The following is an 18982-nucleotide window of genomic DNA, read 5'->3' as shown; positions in this document are numbered from 1 at the left end:
AATATTTTTATATTGTGCATTCAACCATTTGAAAAGCGTGTTGCAAATACACGCATTATTACTACATTTATTATTAATTGCTACCATCATTATTAATTAAAACCAAATACAAAGCAAAACTCATTTGTGCAAAGGTTAAATGTTCGTGTATTGACGTTGATGATTTAAATACAGTGAATTTGTATTTTTGTATTATCATATTGTATTTATAACTACACTGTAAAAAAAAAACTAAAATACATGTTGTTTATTTTATTCAACAGATTTTTCCTACATTTTTTAAGATATCATTTAATTTACAAAAAAAATACTGTGATCTTATATGTTGAATGTAAAATAACACAAAATCACTGTAACTGTGAAAACACAATATTCATGTTCTTTTACCTCAAAAAATGCATTAGAAATACACATATTTGTTGTGAAAATATGCTCACAAATTAATCTTAATTTCACAAATATTTGTCTGTTATTCAAGGGAATAAATTGTAAAATGCAATTTTAAAACTCTGGGGGGAGCATTTATAATTACTGAGAAATTAAATAGTAAAAAATGTTAATTATACACAACGCAACACATTTTCGACTGGCACTTCACACATTCAAAATACGGTCATCAAAATCAATCAATAAGCCATTTTTTAAGCCATTCAGAATTTTGACTAGCTTATGTGTTTTCAATTGTCGTCTTTCTGCAGAAGCCAAGTGTGCTGCATCTTGAGGTCAAATCTGGTCCTTTAAGATTTTCTGGTAGAGAGTAGAATTAATGGTTCCATCAATCACAGCAAGTCTTCCAGGTCCTAAAGAAAAAAAGCAACCAAAGACCATCACACAACCACCACCATGTTTGACTGGTGCTATGATGTTCTTTTCTTGAAATGCTGTGTTAGATACACAGCTTACAAAAAGTTCAATTTCCACATTATACTGTTTTCCTAATTGGGAATCATTCTGTAGTTTTTCTTTTCTTTTGTCATCAGTATATAAACAAAAACAACTGAATTTACCTTGTAATAGTTTTGCAGGGGACTGTATGTGTTGTAAAGGTATCTTATGCTATACAGTATACACTGAGGAGTCGCAACATTAGACAACTCGCAGAACAAAATGGTACCCAGAGTCAATTTAAATGAACCTCTAGGTTGTTGTTGGAGTGCTGGGATTTTACACAAGAGTTTGAGAGTTGAGGACACGGATTGTTGAAGCTTTGTAGGTGGAATTATATCCCACTTGTGCCTGACTTCCGGTTGAGTGGATATTGGCACAACTGGCTGCCACTGCTCACCGTTCATTTGCATTAGTTATATTTGTATTTGTTGTATTTGGTTTTTAACACCTCCTATTGACTGTTTTTTTGGTTACTTGATTCCATCTTTGAGTTGGAGTGAGCTGACTGGTCTGTTTTTTTGCTGTTCCTGGCAGGACTACTTCAGTACTTCACTACCATCACCACCGCGGGTGCTCTTCCTGCACACAGACATCGCTCATGGATCTCACCGGAATTTCCACCACAATTATTTGAGAAGAATTAAATCCATCTGGTCCACCTCTCACTGGCCTGGACAGCTTTGGTTTCAGTCAGTCTGCGGATTTTTCAACACATTTCAAAGGTCGTACTTGGATATTATCTGCTGTTCTGATCTCACCCCCTCCAACTGTTCTGCTGATGAATTCAATCTAAATGACCACTTCCTCCTCAAATTCAATGTTACCCTCTGCTTGTCTGCCATCAAGTCTCCTAGCACAATCTCATTACGGAATATAGTGCAGGGAAACTGATCTCGTATGTCACAGACAAATGCACGTAGAACACATTTCTCAGTACAAAGATTCCATTGCTCAAACCACAACATCTTATTTTTCTGGTCTCATCTATTCAAATGCTGATATTTTGGCAATACAAAAATGCTTTTTTCACTCCTGAACAATATTTTTCAACACATGTACTCAACTGACACATGCAACTCCATAATGCTATTTTCCATTGAAAATGATAAAAATACTGTATCCACCAACCCCTCCATGCAAATTCACTGCCTCTTTCCAAACCTGACCCCCTCAGTCTCTCTCCACTTTTCTACTCCCCAAATCCCCAGAAGTCAGAGATGTCATCCACAAATCCAAGTCCTCCGTCTAGCAGCTCGATGCTCTCCCTACAACCTCTGTCAAATTCTGCCTTTCCCCACTACTTCCCCTCATCTCTACCATTATTTACTCTTCCCTCCACTAGCATCGTAGCATCATTGTTCAAAACTGTAGCTGCCACTCCCATTCTAAAGAACCCTGGTCCAGAACCCAACAACTAGAATAACTTCCACCCTAGCTTCAATGTACCATTCATTTCAAAAGTCCTAGAAAAAAAATGGTCGCCCTTCAACTTCACTCGCAGTTGACACACAACAGCCTTTACAGGAATTTTCAGTCATTCTTTCATCCCCTCCGCAGCACTGAAACAGCTCTACCTTACCCCTGATCTCATTAGAGCGACCTCTGTTTACTTTCCATCCTCATCCTGCTGTTAAAAGGAAAAGAAAATAACTGATGCCTGAACTTAAAGCTGCAAGAGAGAGGGGAGAAATTGCATACTTACAACATGACAAGTTGATTACTCATGCTCGCACCAGTACACCAAAACTCAGTAAAGGCAAATAATTCACAAAAAGCGTGAGAAATATACAATCTCCAGGGCACTCAATACAATTAAATCACTGTAGATGATGACAAAAATACACCACAAGTACATATCAACAGCAGCACAGTAAAGCAAGGAAAGATGAACATGATGAACACAAACAATATGGACTTGAAAACATTTGATTACAAAATATTTGACCTTGAGAATAATTTGGACCCAGAAAATCACTTCTACAAAAATGATTACTGCACTTTCACTTGCAACTATTATATGGACGATCAATTCAACAAAATCTAAAAATGGAAAATGCACTTTCAATTATACATTTCAATGTAGAAGTCGCTACAGAAATTTGAAAAAAATCAAAGAATACCTGAAAAAATTAAATAAATTCAAAATAATTGCCATAACAGAAACATGGCTTGATAATGAAAAAATTATTGACGTGGGATTGGAATGTTTGGTTGTCGCAATGTATGTAGACAAAGCTCTAAGATGTAGTAAAATTGAATATTTGAATATCACCATTGACAACATAATGGAATGTTTAACCATTGAAGTACATATTTAAAAAAAAAAAAATAATGCACCAAATGTCATTATAAGTTGTATGTATAGGACACCAGGATCATGTCTTGACATATTTAATGAAAAACTAACGGACATTCTCAGATACACAAATGATAAAAAAATAAAATAAAATAAAATGAAAAAAATTACGCAAATAATGTGTGATGATTTTAACATTGATTTGTTAAATCCGAATGGGCATTAGAAAATAACAGATTTTATAAATACAATGTATAGTAATAATCTATTCCCTGTAATTATGAAACCTAGCAGAATAACAATTGATACAGCTACACTAATAGATAACATATTTATAAATAAAATTGAACATAAAACAGAAAGTGGACTTCTTATTATTGATATAAGTGACCATCTTCCGGTCTTTGCAATTTTCCAAGATTATTTTGATAAAAAAATAAAACCAATACAGTATCTTACACTTTAGAAACAAGACTAAGAACACAACGCTCCATGGCTGCCTTTAAGTTGGATTTAGAAAAACATAACTGGTCTGAGGTCTATTCAAACGATGATCCCAACATCGCATACAGTGTATTTCAGTCTACCATTATTTCTCTATACAATAAACATTGTCCATTAATAAAAGTCACAAGAAAATATAAAGGTCTAAAAAAAGGTATGGATGACGAAGGGGATAGAGAATGCATGTAAAAAGAAAAACATTTTATACAAAAGATTTATTAAATTGAGAACTATGGAAGCTGAAATAAAGTACAAGACCTACAAAAATAAACTATTGAATATTTTGCGAACAAGTAAGAAAGATTGTTACCATGCATTACTAGAGCAGAATAAAAGCAACACACAAGAAATATGGAAAATACTAAATCATATAATTAAAAATAGCTCCAAAAAATAGATTATCCAGAATATTCTATAAAAATAAAAATAATGTTATTGAAAAAATTTCAGACATAGCTAGTGATTTTAATGAGTATTTGTTAATGTTGGCAGTAATTTAGCAAAATAAATCCAAGCCAAGAAACAAACATGAAATAGATAAGCACATCAAAAATAACTCATCCACTATGTGGCTTAATGCCGTTAATGATACACAAGTATTAAATGTTGTTAAAATATTAAATAATAAAAAGTCCATTGACTGCTACAACATTGATATGACATTAGCAAAAAGTATTATAGAATATGTATTGCAACCTTTTACATATGTAAATATGTAATTTGTCGTTTAAAGCCGGTATATTTCCATCAAAAATGAAAAAAGCAAAAGTTATTCCTATTCATAAAAATGGAGAAAGACCTATATTAACTAATCATAGACCAATATCACTGGTGCCACACTTCTCAAAAAATCTAGAACAATTATTTTTATATAGACTGGACAATTTACTTGAAAAACTAGAATTAGAGAAAAACAGACCACCTCAATGGCAGTCATGGAACTCGTAGAAGCAATACCTACACATAGATAATTTAAAAAAAAATACTGTTGGGATTTTTACAGATTTAAAAAAAGCATTTGATACTATATATCATTCTATGCTAATGAATAAATTAGAACGATATGGCATAAGAGGTTTGGCATATAAATGGATGAAAAGTTATTTGGAAAATAGATATCAGTACTTACAGTTTAACAATATACAATCAAAACACTTGAAGATTACTCATGGAGTCCCCCAAGGGTCTGTGCTAGGCCCCAAATTATTTATATTGTATATAAATATCTGTTGTGTCTCAAAAATATTCTAAATTGTTTTATTTGCTGATGACACAACTCTCTACTACTGTTCAGGAGAAGAAATGAAACAGCTTTTGACTACTGTGGAGAATGAACTAAACACATAAAAAAATTGGTTTGATATGAACAAATTATCACTTAACTTAAATAAAACAAAGTTGCTAGTTTTTGGTACTAGACAAACCACACAACATGTCAAAATTAAAATCGAAAGAGTGTATGAAAATACATTTCTTGGAGTAGCCATTGAGGGAAAATTATGTTGGAAGTCATACATAGATAAGGTCAAAAGGAAAATGTCAATTTTTTTTTTAGTCATACTCTCTAAAACAAAGGATGTCCTGAATAAGAAGTCATTATACTGTTCATCATTATTACCATATCTGACCTATTGTGTGGAAATCTGGGGAAACGCATATAAAACTAATACCGACCCGGTTTCCAAACTGCAAAAAAAGAGCCATAAGAATTATAAATCGATCAAAATATACAGAACCAACTCATTCTCTATTTATTAAATCAAATACAATGAAATTCTCTGTCTTAGTTGAATTTAAAATAGCACAAATAATGTATAAGTACACAGCAATCTACTCTGCCAAAGTACTCAGAAGCTGTCTGAAATTAGAGAGAGTCCTTATAACATAAGGGGTGCAAGTGTCTACAAAAAAAATAAAGCAAGAACAAATATTAAGCAAAGGTGTGTTTCTGTAAAAGGTGTTAATTTGTGGAATGATTTTGGAACTGACCTGAAAAGATGCCAGTCACTTACTGAATAAAAAAAAACAAAAGTTTAAAAGCAAAGTAAAAAAAAAAAAAAACTTAATTCAGACATGAGTTGTTTATATATGCTGTAATTTCTTTGGATGTATCGGTATGAGTGTAATGAAAATGTGATTATGAGGATATGATTTATAAATGTATTATGGTATATGTCTATTAATTTCATGTACGTCACTGGCAAATGTGCGTATATGTTACGGTGCTGTCGCGGAGCGGCGTGGTGTTTGTCGGCGTGTGGAGTGGAGGACCCAAAATGCAGGGAGGCAGGAGAACCACGGCCAGAGTGCGGGTGAGACTGACGTACTTTATTTTACAGAAAACACTAACCGGGGTACTGTTTAGTGTTAAATAAACAAAGAACTGAAAAGATACAAAATCAAAGTGACAGACAGAACTCCGGGGGTGACCGTGACAAGCGGCAATGATCCCACGCCGAACGATCGCCACCCGGGAACTGAATACACCCACACTGATGAGGAGACTAGACACACCTGGGGCCATGCACAAGTGGCTGAGGGCCCGGATTGGTCAACCCGAGGAAGGGCAGGACCCCACTCAGGACCAATCGGGACCCCCAACCAAAACCAGAGCCCCAGACATGACAGTATATTAAAGTGCACTTGTATATATGATTAGGTTTATACATTTCCTTTTGTTGAAATACATTACCTTATTATTTTATTAACATAAAACAAATAAGGGGTAGGACTAGATAAGTTTTTAACTTCCTCTTACCTATTTTGAACACATAAACTCTTTTTTTTCTTCCTATTCTTTTTTATTTCAATTTATATTTTAGACCTGTAATGTGTTTTCTTTGTGTTTATATGTGCAAAAAAGACCCAAACAACATCCTTCTTGACCCAAGTGCGGCCTTTGACACCATTTCACACCACATTCCACAAGAGACTCTCCTCAGTCACCCAGCCCACACCACCCTAGACTAGTTCCAATCAGTTCATCCAACTGAAGCCGAGTCACACCCAGTTACTTCAGGTGTGCCCCAAGGCTCTGTTCTGGGCCCCCTACTTTTTATTATCTATCTCCTCCTCTTTGGCAACATTTTCTGAAAAGTTCATATCTTTTTTCATCGCTTCGCGGGTGACACCAAGTTCTATTTCTCCTGCAAAACCACCATCTACTTCCCTCCCTCCACCGTCACTTTCTGTTTATCGGAAATGAACTCCTGGTGTGCCAATAACTTCATAAAGCTTAACAGTGACAAAATACAAGTTCTTCTGGTCAGTACAAAATCTATATTAGCCATTGTTGGCAGTTTCTCAATCCCTAGTTTCCCTTTCCCCTCAGGTCAAGAGTCTGGGTGTCATATTTGATAGCACACTTTCATTCCATAAACATATCAATAACCTAACCCGGTCAGCCTACTTCCACCTGTGCATCATCAACTAACTCTGCCCCTCTTTCCCCACAGCAGACCACTTCTATCCTTGTCCTTGTCATCTCTAATCTCGACTACCGTAACTCTCTCCTCTTTAGCCTCCCTCACAAGTCCCTCCATAAGATTCAGCTGGTCCAGAACTCAGCAACCCATTTCCTTCCATCAAATCACGCCCGTTTTTCGAGCTACTTCACTTGCTTACCGTCAAGTTCCGAATTCAATTTAAGATGTTATTTCCTACCATGTAATTCATTCTCAACCCCTCACACCTGTCTGACCTCCTCCACATCATCACTCCAGTCTGCGCCTTCAGAACCTCCTCCTCCATCCACCTGATTGTTCCACCTGCTCATCTCAACACCGTGGAGAGCAGGGCCTTCAGCAGCTTTGGGTTACTCTCTTTAATCTAATTTCCTTATTTTTCTGTATAATTCTGTTTTAACAGTTGTTTATTGATGTATAGTGTCCTTGAGGGTCTCGAAAGGCCCTTCCAAATTGAAAGTATGATCATTAACATGTTATCACGATGAAGGACACATTGTCCATGATTTCCAAAATGATTGATTGAAATGATGATTTGAAATTTGGACTCATCCAACCATAGCACACTTTTACACGTTGTGCCAGTCAAGTTCACCATTGTTGTGTGACATCAGATTGGAACCAGTTGGTGAAGTTAGGGTTAGGGTTAGGGTTAGGGTTAGGGTCTTTCCCGTTGACTTCGCAATTCAGATCCCCGAGTTAAAGGGAACGTTCCCGAGCACACTTCCTGGTATGAAGTCGGAAAAGTCCTACTTCCCACTTTCCTCGAATGCACCAACTGTTGAGTATTTGCTCACACAGTCATTAACAAAGTGGGGAACTGCACCACACCCTTGCATGTGAACAACTGAGACTTCCAAATTATTAAGCAAATACAGTTTTTTTTCTGACATAGTCCATGCAAATGGCACTCAGCATAATTTTTAAGTCATCAACTTTTAATAATTTGAATGTTGTAAACAAAACTCCCAATGAAAACAATTTTTTTTTTTTTAACGTGAAGTATCTTGTCTTTGTTTTTGTCAGTGATTCCTTTGCAGGGACTATATGTCAGTGTCAGTGATGATAGTTTACTTATTATTTTATTAAAATATTGATACCAAACACAAAAACAACTAATTAGGTTTCTATAACTCAGCTTAATAGTTCTTAACATCATATGGTCAGACAACAAACAGTTTGTACAGTATACAGAAAAAAACCTACAGGACATCCAGGGTTTCTTCAAAAGATCAAATCTCTTACCTTCACACCACCTTTCCTTCACTTAACCTTTGTGGGAAATGTCGTGAGATCAAGGAGAGATGAAACTGTGCTTCATTTTTCCTTTACAGATTGACATTAACAATCTGTAGCGATGGAGAAGTACACAGAGACTTTAGACAGCCAGGCAAGTGCGTGGTAAAAGACTGCTGACCCGAAAGTACGGCCCATGCAAAACAACTGATTAACAATGAACATCCACTAGCTAAATGCTTTCAAAAGGTGGACATGTTCATCAAAATTAGCACCAACGTTACAGTAAATTATATACCTTGAAAAAAAAACACAGGAAGCAATCAAGGGTGTTGCGTAATGCTTACTTATCTTCTTTTATTATAACTATTAACGAGGACAAGGGAAACAGCAAGTGTGTTTAAATTTGATGCTCTCTCCAGAATGATAACAGACGGCGATGTGTGTACCTTCCAACCATAGGTAAGGTTATAGTCAATTAGTGAGAATAAGCAGTGCCTACAAGTGTTTTTCAAAGAAATCCTTGTAATTACAGGTATGACTTTACAACTGTGTGAGAATAAGTTAGTAATAGAGGACGATTGATGATGGAATGCTTTCCTAAGCCAATGACCTCCTGTATGAATTTCCTCTCCATTCTAAACATACAAGAGCATTTATGTATACGATACGATACGATACGATATACTTTTATTTTTCCCGTGGGGAACTTTTTCCTGGACTCCGTCCAGCTGCAGTTTACAGTGAGAAAAACAACAGAATAGAGAGAGATAATTAAAATAAATAATACACACACACTCCTATATATATATATATATATTGCACCACTTAGTTAATGTCGGTTATTAAGTAATTTGATGGATGTCGGCAGGAATGAGTTCTTGTAGCGGTTCAGCCTGGTTCTGGGGGCCCTGAATCTCGTGCCGGAAGGCAGTAGCTGGAACTCATGATGCAGAATGTGAGTCGGGTCAGTAACAATTTTCTGTGCCAGTCTGGTGACGGACTGCTCATAAAGCATCTGTAGGGAAGGATGATTCCCGACCCCCATGATCTTCATGGCAGTCCGCACCAGACCGGCAATCTGTGACCTTGACTGCACAGTCAGGTTGCCTTACCAGGCCGCAATGCCGTATCTGATGATACTTTCCAATGCAGCCCGGTAGAACAACAGCATGATCCTCTGCTCCACTCCATAGACCCTCAGTCCATACAATTGTCCATCCTTCCATCCATTTACTACTGCTTATCTGGGGTCAGGTCGCGGGTGCAGCAGCTTTAGGAGGGAAGCCCAGACTTCCCTCTCCCCAGCCAATTCAACCAGCTCCTCCGCCGAGATCCCAAGGCGTTCTCAGGCCACGCTGGAGAGACATAGCGCCCGGAACACCTCTCCAGGGAGACGTCCAGGAGGCATCCGCACCAGATGCCCAAGCCACCTCAACTGGCTCCTCTCCACGCGTAGGAGTAGCGACTCGACTCAATGAGTCCCTCCTGGATGACCGAGCTTCTCACCCTATCTCTAAGGGAGAGCCCGGACACCCTGCGGAGGAAACTCATTTCGGTCGCTTGTATCCGGGATCTTGTTCTTTCGGTCACGACCCACAGCTCACGACGATAGGTGAGGGTAGGAACGTAGATCGACCGGTAAATCGAGAACTTTGCCTTTCGGCTCAGCTCCGGACCGATACAGAGTCCGCATCACTGCAGACGCTGTACCGATCCGCCTGTCGATCTCCCGCTCCCTTTTGCCCTCACTCATGAACAAGACCCCAATATACTTGAACTCCTCCACATAGGGCAGGATCTCATCGCCGACCCAGGGAGGGCACACCACCCTATTCCGACTGAGGACCATGGTCTCGGAATTGGAGGTGCTGATCTTTATCCCAACCGCTTCACACTGTGAACTGCTCCAGTGAGAGTTGGAGATCACAGCTTGGTGAAGCCAACACCACCACATCATCTGCAAAAAGCAGAGACGCAATACTGAGGCCACCAAACCGGACCCCGTCAACGCTCCGGCTAAGCCTAGAAATTCTGTCCATAAAGTTATGAACAGAATCGGAGACAAAGGGCAGCCTTAGCGGAGTCCAACCCTCACTGGGAACGAATCCGACTTACTGCCGGTAATGCGGACCAGATTCTGACACCGGTCGTACAGGGACCTAACAGCCCGTATCAGGGGGCTTGGTGCCCCGTACTCCCAAAGCACCCCCACCTGGACTCCCCGAGGGACACGGTCGAATGCCTTCTCCAAATCCACAAAACACATGTAGACTGGTTGGGCGAACTCCCATGCACCCTCGAGGACCCCTGAAGAGCTGGTCCACTGTTCCACGGCCGGGACGAAAACCACACTGCTCCTCCTCAATCCGATATTCGACTTCCCGACGGACCCTCCTCTCCAACACCCCTGACTAGACCTTAACAGGGAGGCTGTGATGCCTTTATTGTTGGAACACACCCTCCTTCTTAAAAAGGGGGACCACCCCCCCGGTTTGCCAATCCAGAGGCACTGTCCCTGATGTCCACGCGATATTGTAGAGGCGTGTCAACCAAGACAGCCCCCTAACATCCAGATCCTTTATTAACTCCAGGCGGATCTCATCCACCCCCGGGGCCCTGCCACAGAGGAGTTTCCAGGCAACCACCTCAGTGACTTCGACCCCAGAAATAGGAGAGCCCACCTCAGAGTCCCCAGACTCTGCTTCCTCAAAGGAAGACGTGTCGGTGGAATTGAGGAGGTCTTCGAAGTATTCTTCCCACCGACTCACGACGTCCTGAGTCCAGGTCAGCAGCATGCCATCTCCACTATACACAGTGTTAATGGTGCACTGCTTTCCTCTTCTGAGACGCCAAATGGTGGACCAGAATTTCCTCGAAGCTGTCCGGAAGTCGTTTTCCATGGTCTTACATAATTCTTCCCATGTCCGAGTTTTTGCCTCAGTGACCGCGGAAGCTGCATACAATTGTATTTATCATAATTCCTCAATGATAATAATAGCAAATACTAGTTTAATATGAGCACAAAGCACTACAAAATATAGATGGCAGATATCTTTATGCAACTTCCAAAAAGAATTACTTTAAAATATGGTCTTGGGCTCTTAGTAAATGTATTAATGCATTATAAACAGCAAAAACAAAAGAGAAAAATACAAATCTTCTGTAAATTGTTAATCGTCGCCAGCTGTTGATTCACGTTATATCAGAGGGTGAAACGGGTGTCATCCAAAAAATTGTGTTGGGCTGCTGACTTTGCATTGTGCCCCTTCATCTTCAACAGCTCACAGTCACTGTGAAGTATGGAAAAAGTAATGACAAACATACCATTTTTTTGTATTCAGAGCATATCTGACTTGACATTTATATTCACCCTTTTTATGCTAAAAACAGAATGATGCTTAGTAGTCTTAAAGGATCATTGTGGAGTTGGTCAATTTTTTTGTGTGTTTGCCCCGAACACTCCACACTGCTGATAGGCACAGTTGGGAGTAAAAAAAGTCAGGGCACTTTGAACTCATTTGGGCATTGGTACAGCATGCATGATAAAGAAAAAGCTTCAATTACCTTTTTGAACTGCACATTGCACCTTTAACCCTTTCCAATCACATTCAAAAAACTAAATCTAAGGCTTACTCAGGTCAGATCCAAAAACGCTAATCATGTGTGAAATAATGGACCAAGATCAAGGGTTACACGTGTAATAAAAAAAAAAGACCTATTGCATTGGAGCAATGAAAATCAAACTTTAAATGCACAAAAATACACCTGAACATGAATTTGATCAAAATTGAATTAGCACACCCAGACTATATGACTGGACACCAAATTACTATTGCATTTACGGAAATACCAGCCTGGCAATCCACACTCACTTTCTGCATGAAAGAAATGGGTCTGGACAGCCCACCCTTGACCGCGGTTCGGCCAGGTTCAAACTGAACAATGCAATCAAAAATTTTGCTTGTTTGCTGTTATGTATTCTTTGTGAGCAATGAAAATACGAAGAAACGGGGGCAGAATATTTTTCCTCAAAACATTCAAAATGCCGTACAGGAGAGACGATAGTTTGTTTCATTCAGCCTTAAACTCAGTTTTAAATGACCCGTAACATATCGAGTAATTAAAACCCCACTAGGGGGCATTACTGAGCCATTGTTTTTTTTAAACCACACAATAAACGAATAAAATACTTAGAGCTAACGTCACAATTAAAAATTGACGTCCATTGAAAAGCATTGGACTTTGGATCGTTGTAATTTGATTGGTGAGGATTATTTTGTTCAAAATATGACAGAATGTCATTACTAAAACAATTTGCCTGGGTTGTATGCGAGTCACAGGCAAAAGCAGTAAGTACAATACGCTGATTGGTTTTACCTTGTAAAGGAAGCCTTTTCAATGTGTTGTACTGCAGAAAAATCAGAAATGCCTGAATGTTCTGAATTGTCAATAGATAGATCCCGTGTGACGTCATCATGTCGTGCGTCCACCATATTTTTGGGCTTTCCTAGCAGTTGGCAATAAGCGTCGTTTTATACTTTTTTCCAGGCTTCGAACAGTGACATTCCAAGCATTATGGTGGTAGGAAGCTAGACACGGCCACCGGCTGACTTCGTGGGAACTATCAATAGGCTATTTTGCCATTCCTGATGTGTGTGCAAAATTTCATTTGTTTTCATGCATGTTGTTTAGACCATCAAAATCAGCATGTTTTTTTCATGGAAAACAGCGCACAGATGAACATCTTTAGGCGAAACATCCACAGTTTCAAGACAATAGGATATCATCTCTGTGAGGAGTTCTTTAAAATGTGACCTCTATAAATGGCCAAAAATGGGGCCAAAAAGTAAAACGAGTTCATCTTAAGTTTAGCATTCGTGTCCACAAGACTTTTTGTAGCTGTTAGGCCTGTTGTGTCCAAACTATGGCCCCATGAAAAGATGCGGAGGGCATCTCGGTTCGCAAGATTTCAAAAATTCCTACAGTGTTGCATACCATGAATGCAACACTGCTCGTAGCCTAGCAACAGTCCACCCACATTGCAGAGCGCCGTTTTGAAGCATGGCTTGTGGAGTTAAAGGGTAACTCAACAGGAAGTCAGAATCTTGCTCGAACCCCTCACTAAAATTTGAAATCGGCGCTCTGAGGGGGTGTTGCCTGGAGGACCGTTGGGTTCCGAAAGGGAAGCGGGTTGGGCGTGGTCTGGCTGTGATTGACAGCAGCAACTCGCTAAGAAGGCCTTTAAGGAAGCATGTACGAGACTGAGCCGGTGGATGGCGGCGGAGACTACGTCATAGTCCACAAGTGACGTAGTTGGCCACTTTCTCGTGTAATGAGAGGACAAACAGCTAAATTGTGTTTATCCCAGTGTTTAACCTTAAAATAGCAACATTAACATGCATATCATCTCAATTGTCTTTATTATCAATTTGTACATACCGGTACCTAAAGGATTTCAAGCTGCTTGTGCAATATGCTAAGATTTACACATGATCCAATAAGTCGACTAATCGTGACTACTGTTTGTGAGTCGACTAGCAAAATAATGGTTTGTGGCAGCCCTAGCCCCCAGTAGTTGTTCAATTTCATTGTACATTTTTCTTACTATCTTATCCCTAAACAAAACATTGCGTCTTACCTCCGCAGTGGTCTCACCCAACACTGTTAACCAACAGCTCTTCCAATTGCTGCACTGACTCAGCCATACAGTGAACCTGTCATGGATTGACACAAACATATGGTGCACTTTACACACAAGGTAGCTATGTGCTTTAATGATTAAAAATACAAAAAAAAAAAGCATTTCAAAACAAAGAAGATATTTAAAAACTTACTTTAGACACTCACTAAAATCACTAAATGACACGCAGAGTATTTTTAATTGATTTTATTTATTTTTAAATAATTATTTTTTTATGTTTTTGACACAAAGAGCATAGTTCTATTTCGTCCGTTTGGTTGACTAACCCATGGGCATAACAGCTTAACACTGAATGAAAAGTCGGCGCTGATATACAATGCTAGAGCACCACACATGAACTGAACTTTGCCAGTTTTGGCACTTCTTTTGGAGAAATGAAACCTTTACTTGGGTCTGAAAAGCCAGTAAATCTAGCAACAAAGTCATACACAACTACTAGGCAACAGAACTGTTCTAAGGGAATAAGCAATTTGACTGGTTAGTGGCGTCACATCACGTGTGCCAGCCAGAAGCAGAGATGAAACAAAAAGTACTACAGCTCAATGCTGCCCTTTGAAGGCAGTTGAAAACAAACATTTCTGTTTGCGTTCATCCACAAGACAGCAGAGGTGGCAAATCTAGGTGCAAAAAGTAAAAGCCCTGCCACAGTTTGGCTTTAGCCCCAGGTGCTAGCTAGGTAGCCAGCTAGCTCCCTAGCAAGTAAACGAGCAGGTAAAGGGAGCTAGCTGGCTTGCACCCTGCCAGTTTGGCTTTAGCCCCTGGTGCTAGCTAGCTAGCTCCCTAGCAGGTAAACGAGCACCACTTTCTGGACCTGGATTTGCCACCTCTGCAAGACATATAGAAGCAGAGGGAGGAAAAATAATTTTCCAGGACGACTGAAGCTTTTCCAGGACATTTGACTTTTTTTTCTCTCTCATTTTCCAGGTTTTCTGGGACATGTGGGAACCCTGGACCGGGCAAAAATAACATCCATGGCAGAGTTCAATGGTGAAAACCGCTGCTGACCAAAAAGAACGTAAATGCTGGTCTTACTTGAAACACGTTAATGATTCTGAAGACTTTTGGGAGAATATTCTATGGACTGAAAAAATGAAAGTTCAACTTTTTAGAAGGTACAGTATGTGTCTCATTTTATATGGCATTTTTTATGGCTGTAGCACAGCTTTTCAGAATAATAACATCATATCACCAGTCAAACATGCTGGTAGTAGTGTGATAGTCCGGGGTTGCTTTGCAACTTCAGGTCCTGTAAAACTTGCTGTGATTGATAGAACCATGAATTCTGTTCTTTACTTAGAAAATCCTGAGGGAGAATGTTTGACGTTTGTGACCTCAAGCTTAAGTGTATTTGGGTTGTACATCACGAAAACTAGGGATGGGCGAGTACTTATACCAGGTATCGAATCGGGCCAATACTTGGCCTTATTTCAAGGTATCAGCCCTCATGACAGAAGCCGATACCAGTATCAGCCTACCTGTTATGGCCATTTTATGATTAAAACCTAGAACTTAGAATAATTGAAAATTGCGAATAAAACAATCCTATATTAGGATAAAAAGGTCTTCTTTAAAATTATCTGTTGTTGTTGTGGGGTTTTTTTTGGGGGGGGGGGGGGTGTTATTTATAAAAAGTGCGAGTGGTATCAGTACTTGGTATCAGTATCGGTGACTACTCGAGTTGAGTACTCGTACTGGTATTGGTGTGGAAAAAAAGTGTTATTGAACATCCCTAATGACAACAATCAAAAGCACATCAGCAAGGCAGCTTCTGAATGTCTTAAAAATACACAAGATCGTGGAAGTTCATGAATTTCATTGGAAGTGCTGTGGCATAGCCGTTAAAAGGACATCCATGCTCAAAAAACATCCAGTGTTGCTGATTTAAAGCAATTCTGCAAGGAAGCATATATATCTCCACAGAGATGGAAATGGTAAGGCTCATTAATGCCAGTTATATAAAACACCTTAATTTGGTCGTTGCTGCCGAGAGTGTAGCCCAATTAGTTGCTAAGTTTACTTTTTCCACATATACCAAAGTATAATACATGCAGTATTTATAGTATCAGCAGTGTTATTTGCAGGCAAAGACAACCCAAGTAAACATGAAATGCAGTTTTTATATGGGATGGAGCCCTACTGGTGATCTGTTATTCGTCAAATGTTTGGCGCATACCTCCACACCAGTTGTCCGTTCAAAATGTTGAGTCAGTGCAATGATACTGTTGAGTTTGTCTCGAATGGAGGACATGGACACTTTCTGTGCAGCTGCAATCTCAGTCATCTGAGAACGCAACGCACAGTGTTTGTCTTGAATGGCTCTCAGTCTTTCCAGCATCACAATTGGGTTCTCCTGCAGGCAAAGTGTTAGGCATTAGTTGATGTAAAATTGGAAACAGTTCGTGGTCCCAACTAATTATTTAAAATGGAAAGATTTATTTTTTATTTTTTTAAACACCAATTAAAAACTGGAGGCTAAAAATAATCATGCAACCGTGTAGATTCAAGTTGAAGGTTGCTTGCTTTTATATTAAAGGGCAGAAAAATATTGCACCAAACAAACCCATTCACTCCCGTAATAAAGGTGTGGTAGTTAAATATCACCTCGTGGGAAAATCCATTCTCAGCAGTGTGGTTGATCCTATCCAGCTTCAGGTGCATTTCGATGACATTCAAGTCCGCTTCTGATTTTGAAAACTGCAACAATTCCACATAGATTTAAGCCGCTGTAAATTCATTGGCAGCTTTACATACAACACGCAACATTTCACACAGCTCAGGTAGACGCATTTTTTACATGTACGATGCAAGACAGCTGCACACATTTAGTACGACACAGTCCTGAAAAAGACATATTAAGAAAACAATGTACTCATGTACCATAAAAATTTGTTGCCCACATAACAACAATAATGTTTTGGAAATTTTATTTGGACGGTGCCATTTTGAACTTCAACATGTTTTGGACAATCGGGTGCAATTTTAGCTCACGCAGTGTTTTTTTTCCCATATTCTTTATATTTGATATTAATAAAAAGCAGAAAGCCAAAAATTGGACACTTTCCTTACGAGGTTAAGTCATTTAGGTCAGGTTTTCCTTGAAGGGCCAACGTGACTGTGAACTGGACCGGCCATCTGGCATACAGGGCAGATGTCCGGTGGGCCAGTGTCTTTTGGGGCAGATGTGATGCTAAATTCAATTAAATTATATTCTTCCATTTCACCCCAAGAGACTGGCCCACAATTTAGAGGGAGCAGCCCATTAAACCATTTATAATATAGATAGGAAACTAAACCGGCGAGCTGGCCCGTCTAACTCAAAATTCCAGGGCCATTTTTTTGTGTGTGCCAGTCAAGCCCTGCTGTGCACGCATAAATGTTTACTTGCCTTATGTTAGTACATGCACAACAAATTGATGAATAACCAGTTCTGAATAGGGTGCACTGGTCGATCAGACACGATTTCCTTAATTTTAAGGGATCCCTTAAAAATAAACTGATCGTTTCCACTGATCATTTCCTACCTCAGAGGTCTGAAAACGTCAGCCACAGTCCTCTTCTGTTGAGATGACTAATAGGATTTTTATAATTATTTGAGAGAACTACTTGATGTGCAGTTAAAACAACCAGTTTTTATTGTTTCACAGATATTGTTCAATGTTTTGTTTTTTTTTTACAATAAAACAAGATTGAAACACTAAGGATGAATGCTGCTTGTTCTTGGGTTAGGGTTATACACTGTAAGAGAAAATTTGTAATTAAACCATAGGCCACACACAGTTGTACTTCTTGTGTTTTATCAGCCATTTATTTTCTCCTATTATTTACAGTAGCATACACACATACATGTAATATATATATATATATATATATATATATATATATATATATATATATATTATTTAACAATATATATGTTATTTAACAAAAATGAGTCAAACACAACCAAATATGGACGTAAATATAAAGGCAACCAAGCTCGCGTATTTGCAAGTTTCGCTTTCTGGCGTCAGTCGGCAATGTGACAATGTCACATGATAATCATAAGCCATGCTGAATGTATTTCGATGACAAAAGATTATTTGAAATGCAAAACACCGCTCAAATATTAGAATTGCGTTGACGACGTTTACAAGCACGTTCCCCTTCCTACCGATAGCGGATGAGATCATGTGATCGTGACGTCACGCCGGTTGCGAGAGCGGGTTATTCCGAATGTTTCTGAATCCGGAATTTAGCCCTTAACCAGAATATTGACGGCATAAAACCGTTGATGACAAATAATATTACTCAGAAACAATAGTGAAACCTGTAGACTGAAAAAAAGGAAGCAAAATTTTCACAAGAATCATTGTTGCGTCTTCTTGATTACAGTACACTGTAACTTAACGTACCATGAGTTCTAGTTTTTCCACCGTCGCCTCCATGTTGAAAGATTAGTTTGTCAGTTCTTCTTCGTGTTTAACGGCGAACACGCGAAACGAGGCCCAAGTGCCTTCCAAATGAAAGTACGCTGTCAAGGCGATCTTTCTGAGTAATTCGAGGTGTGCTTTGCTTTGGAGAAATGTTGCTTCCTGTTACTGTTTAAGAATAGTTAACAAAATAAGAGCATTAGGCTATTTTAGTGGTAGGAAAAAGAAAGGATCACTAGCTCAAACGGAAGGAAGATTGTCAACAGTGGCTTTATATGTCACATATTGCACTTTATATTGATCATTTAAATAATGAAATATGACATTTACATTTGTGCTTTTATTTTGTAGGTGGGCACTAGGAGTGACTGGAAGTCGGCGAAGGTGTGTGTAATTGTTGTTGTTTTTTAAATACTGATAGTTATTGTATTTAAATAATACAATTAAATACAATAATTTAATGTGGGAATACTTGAATTAT

At 38.9% G+C, this 18982-nt stretch overlaps 1 protein-coding gene across 2 annotated transcripts; it reads right to left on the bottom strand.

Annotated features, from left to right (window-relative positions):
• Positions 1 to 353: 353 nt before the first annotated feature.
• ska2 (spindle and kinetochore associated complex subunit 2) lies at positions 354 to 18666 on the bottom strand. Of its 2 annotated transcripts, none has more exons than XM_077546749.1 (5): positions 18484 to 18666; positions 16694 to 16786; positions 16266 to 16442; positions 14030 to 14105; positions 354 to 800 (listed from the first exon to the last, which is right to left on the bottom strand). In XM_077546749.1, exons 1-4 carry the CDS (start codon positions 18514 to 18516, stop codon positions 14043 to 14045), a joined length of 366 nt encoding a protein of 121 aa, XP_077402875.1. In that variant the 5' UTR covers positions 18517 to 18666; the 3' UTR covers positions 354 to 800; positions 14030 to 14042. The 2 variants fall into 2 exon arrangements, with proteins under 2 accessions (XP_077402875.1, XP_077402874.1); XM_077546748.1 differs by lacking the exon at positions 354 to 800 and adding an exon at positions 11430 to 11681 and having other exon boundaries at positions 18484 to 18664.
• Positions 18667 to 18982: the final 316 nt, after the last annotated feature.

The sequence above is a fragment of the Vanacampus margaritifer genome, chromosome 16, assembly GCF_051991255.1.
Source record: "Vanacampus margaritifer isolate UIUO_Vmar chromosome 16, RoL_Vmar_1.0, whole genome shotgun sequence".
Classification (NCBI taxonomy): domain Eukaryota; kingdom Metazoa; phylum Chordata; class Actinopteri; order Syngnathiformes; family Syngnathidae; genus Vanacampus; species Vanacampus margaritifer.
The sequence above is the reverse complement of the archived record's forward strand: the minus strand, read 5'-3'. Positions and strand labels throughout refer to the sequence as shown.

Coding starts and splice junctions, on each gene's coding strand:
- ska2 (XM_077546749.1), bottom strand. CDS start 18,516: ATGGAGGCGACGGTGGAAAAACTAGAACTCATG. Junction 16,443..16,693: donor AGAATGGATTTTCCCACGAG/GTGATATTTAAC, acceptor CTTTGCCTGCAG/GAGAACCCAATTGTGATGCT. Junction 14,106..16,265: donor AACGGACAACTGGTGTGGAG/GTATGCGCCAAA, acceptor AATCCATGACAG/GTTCACTGTATGGCTGAGTC.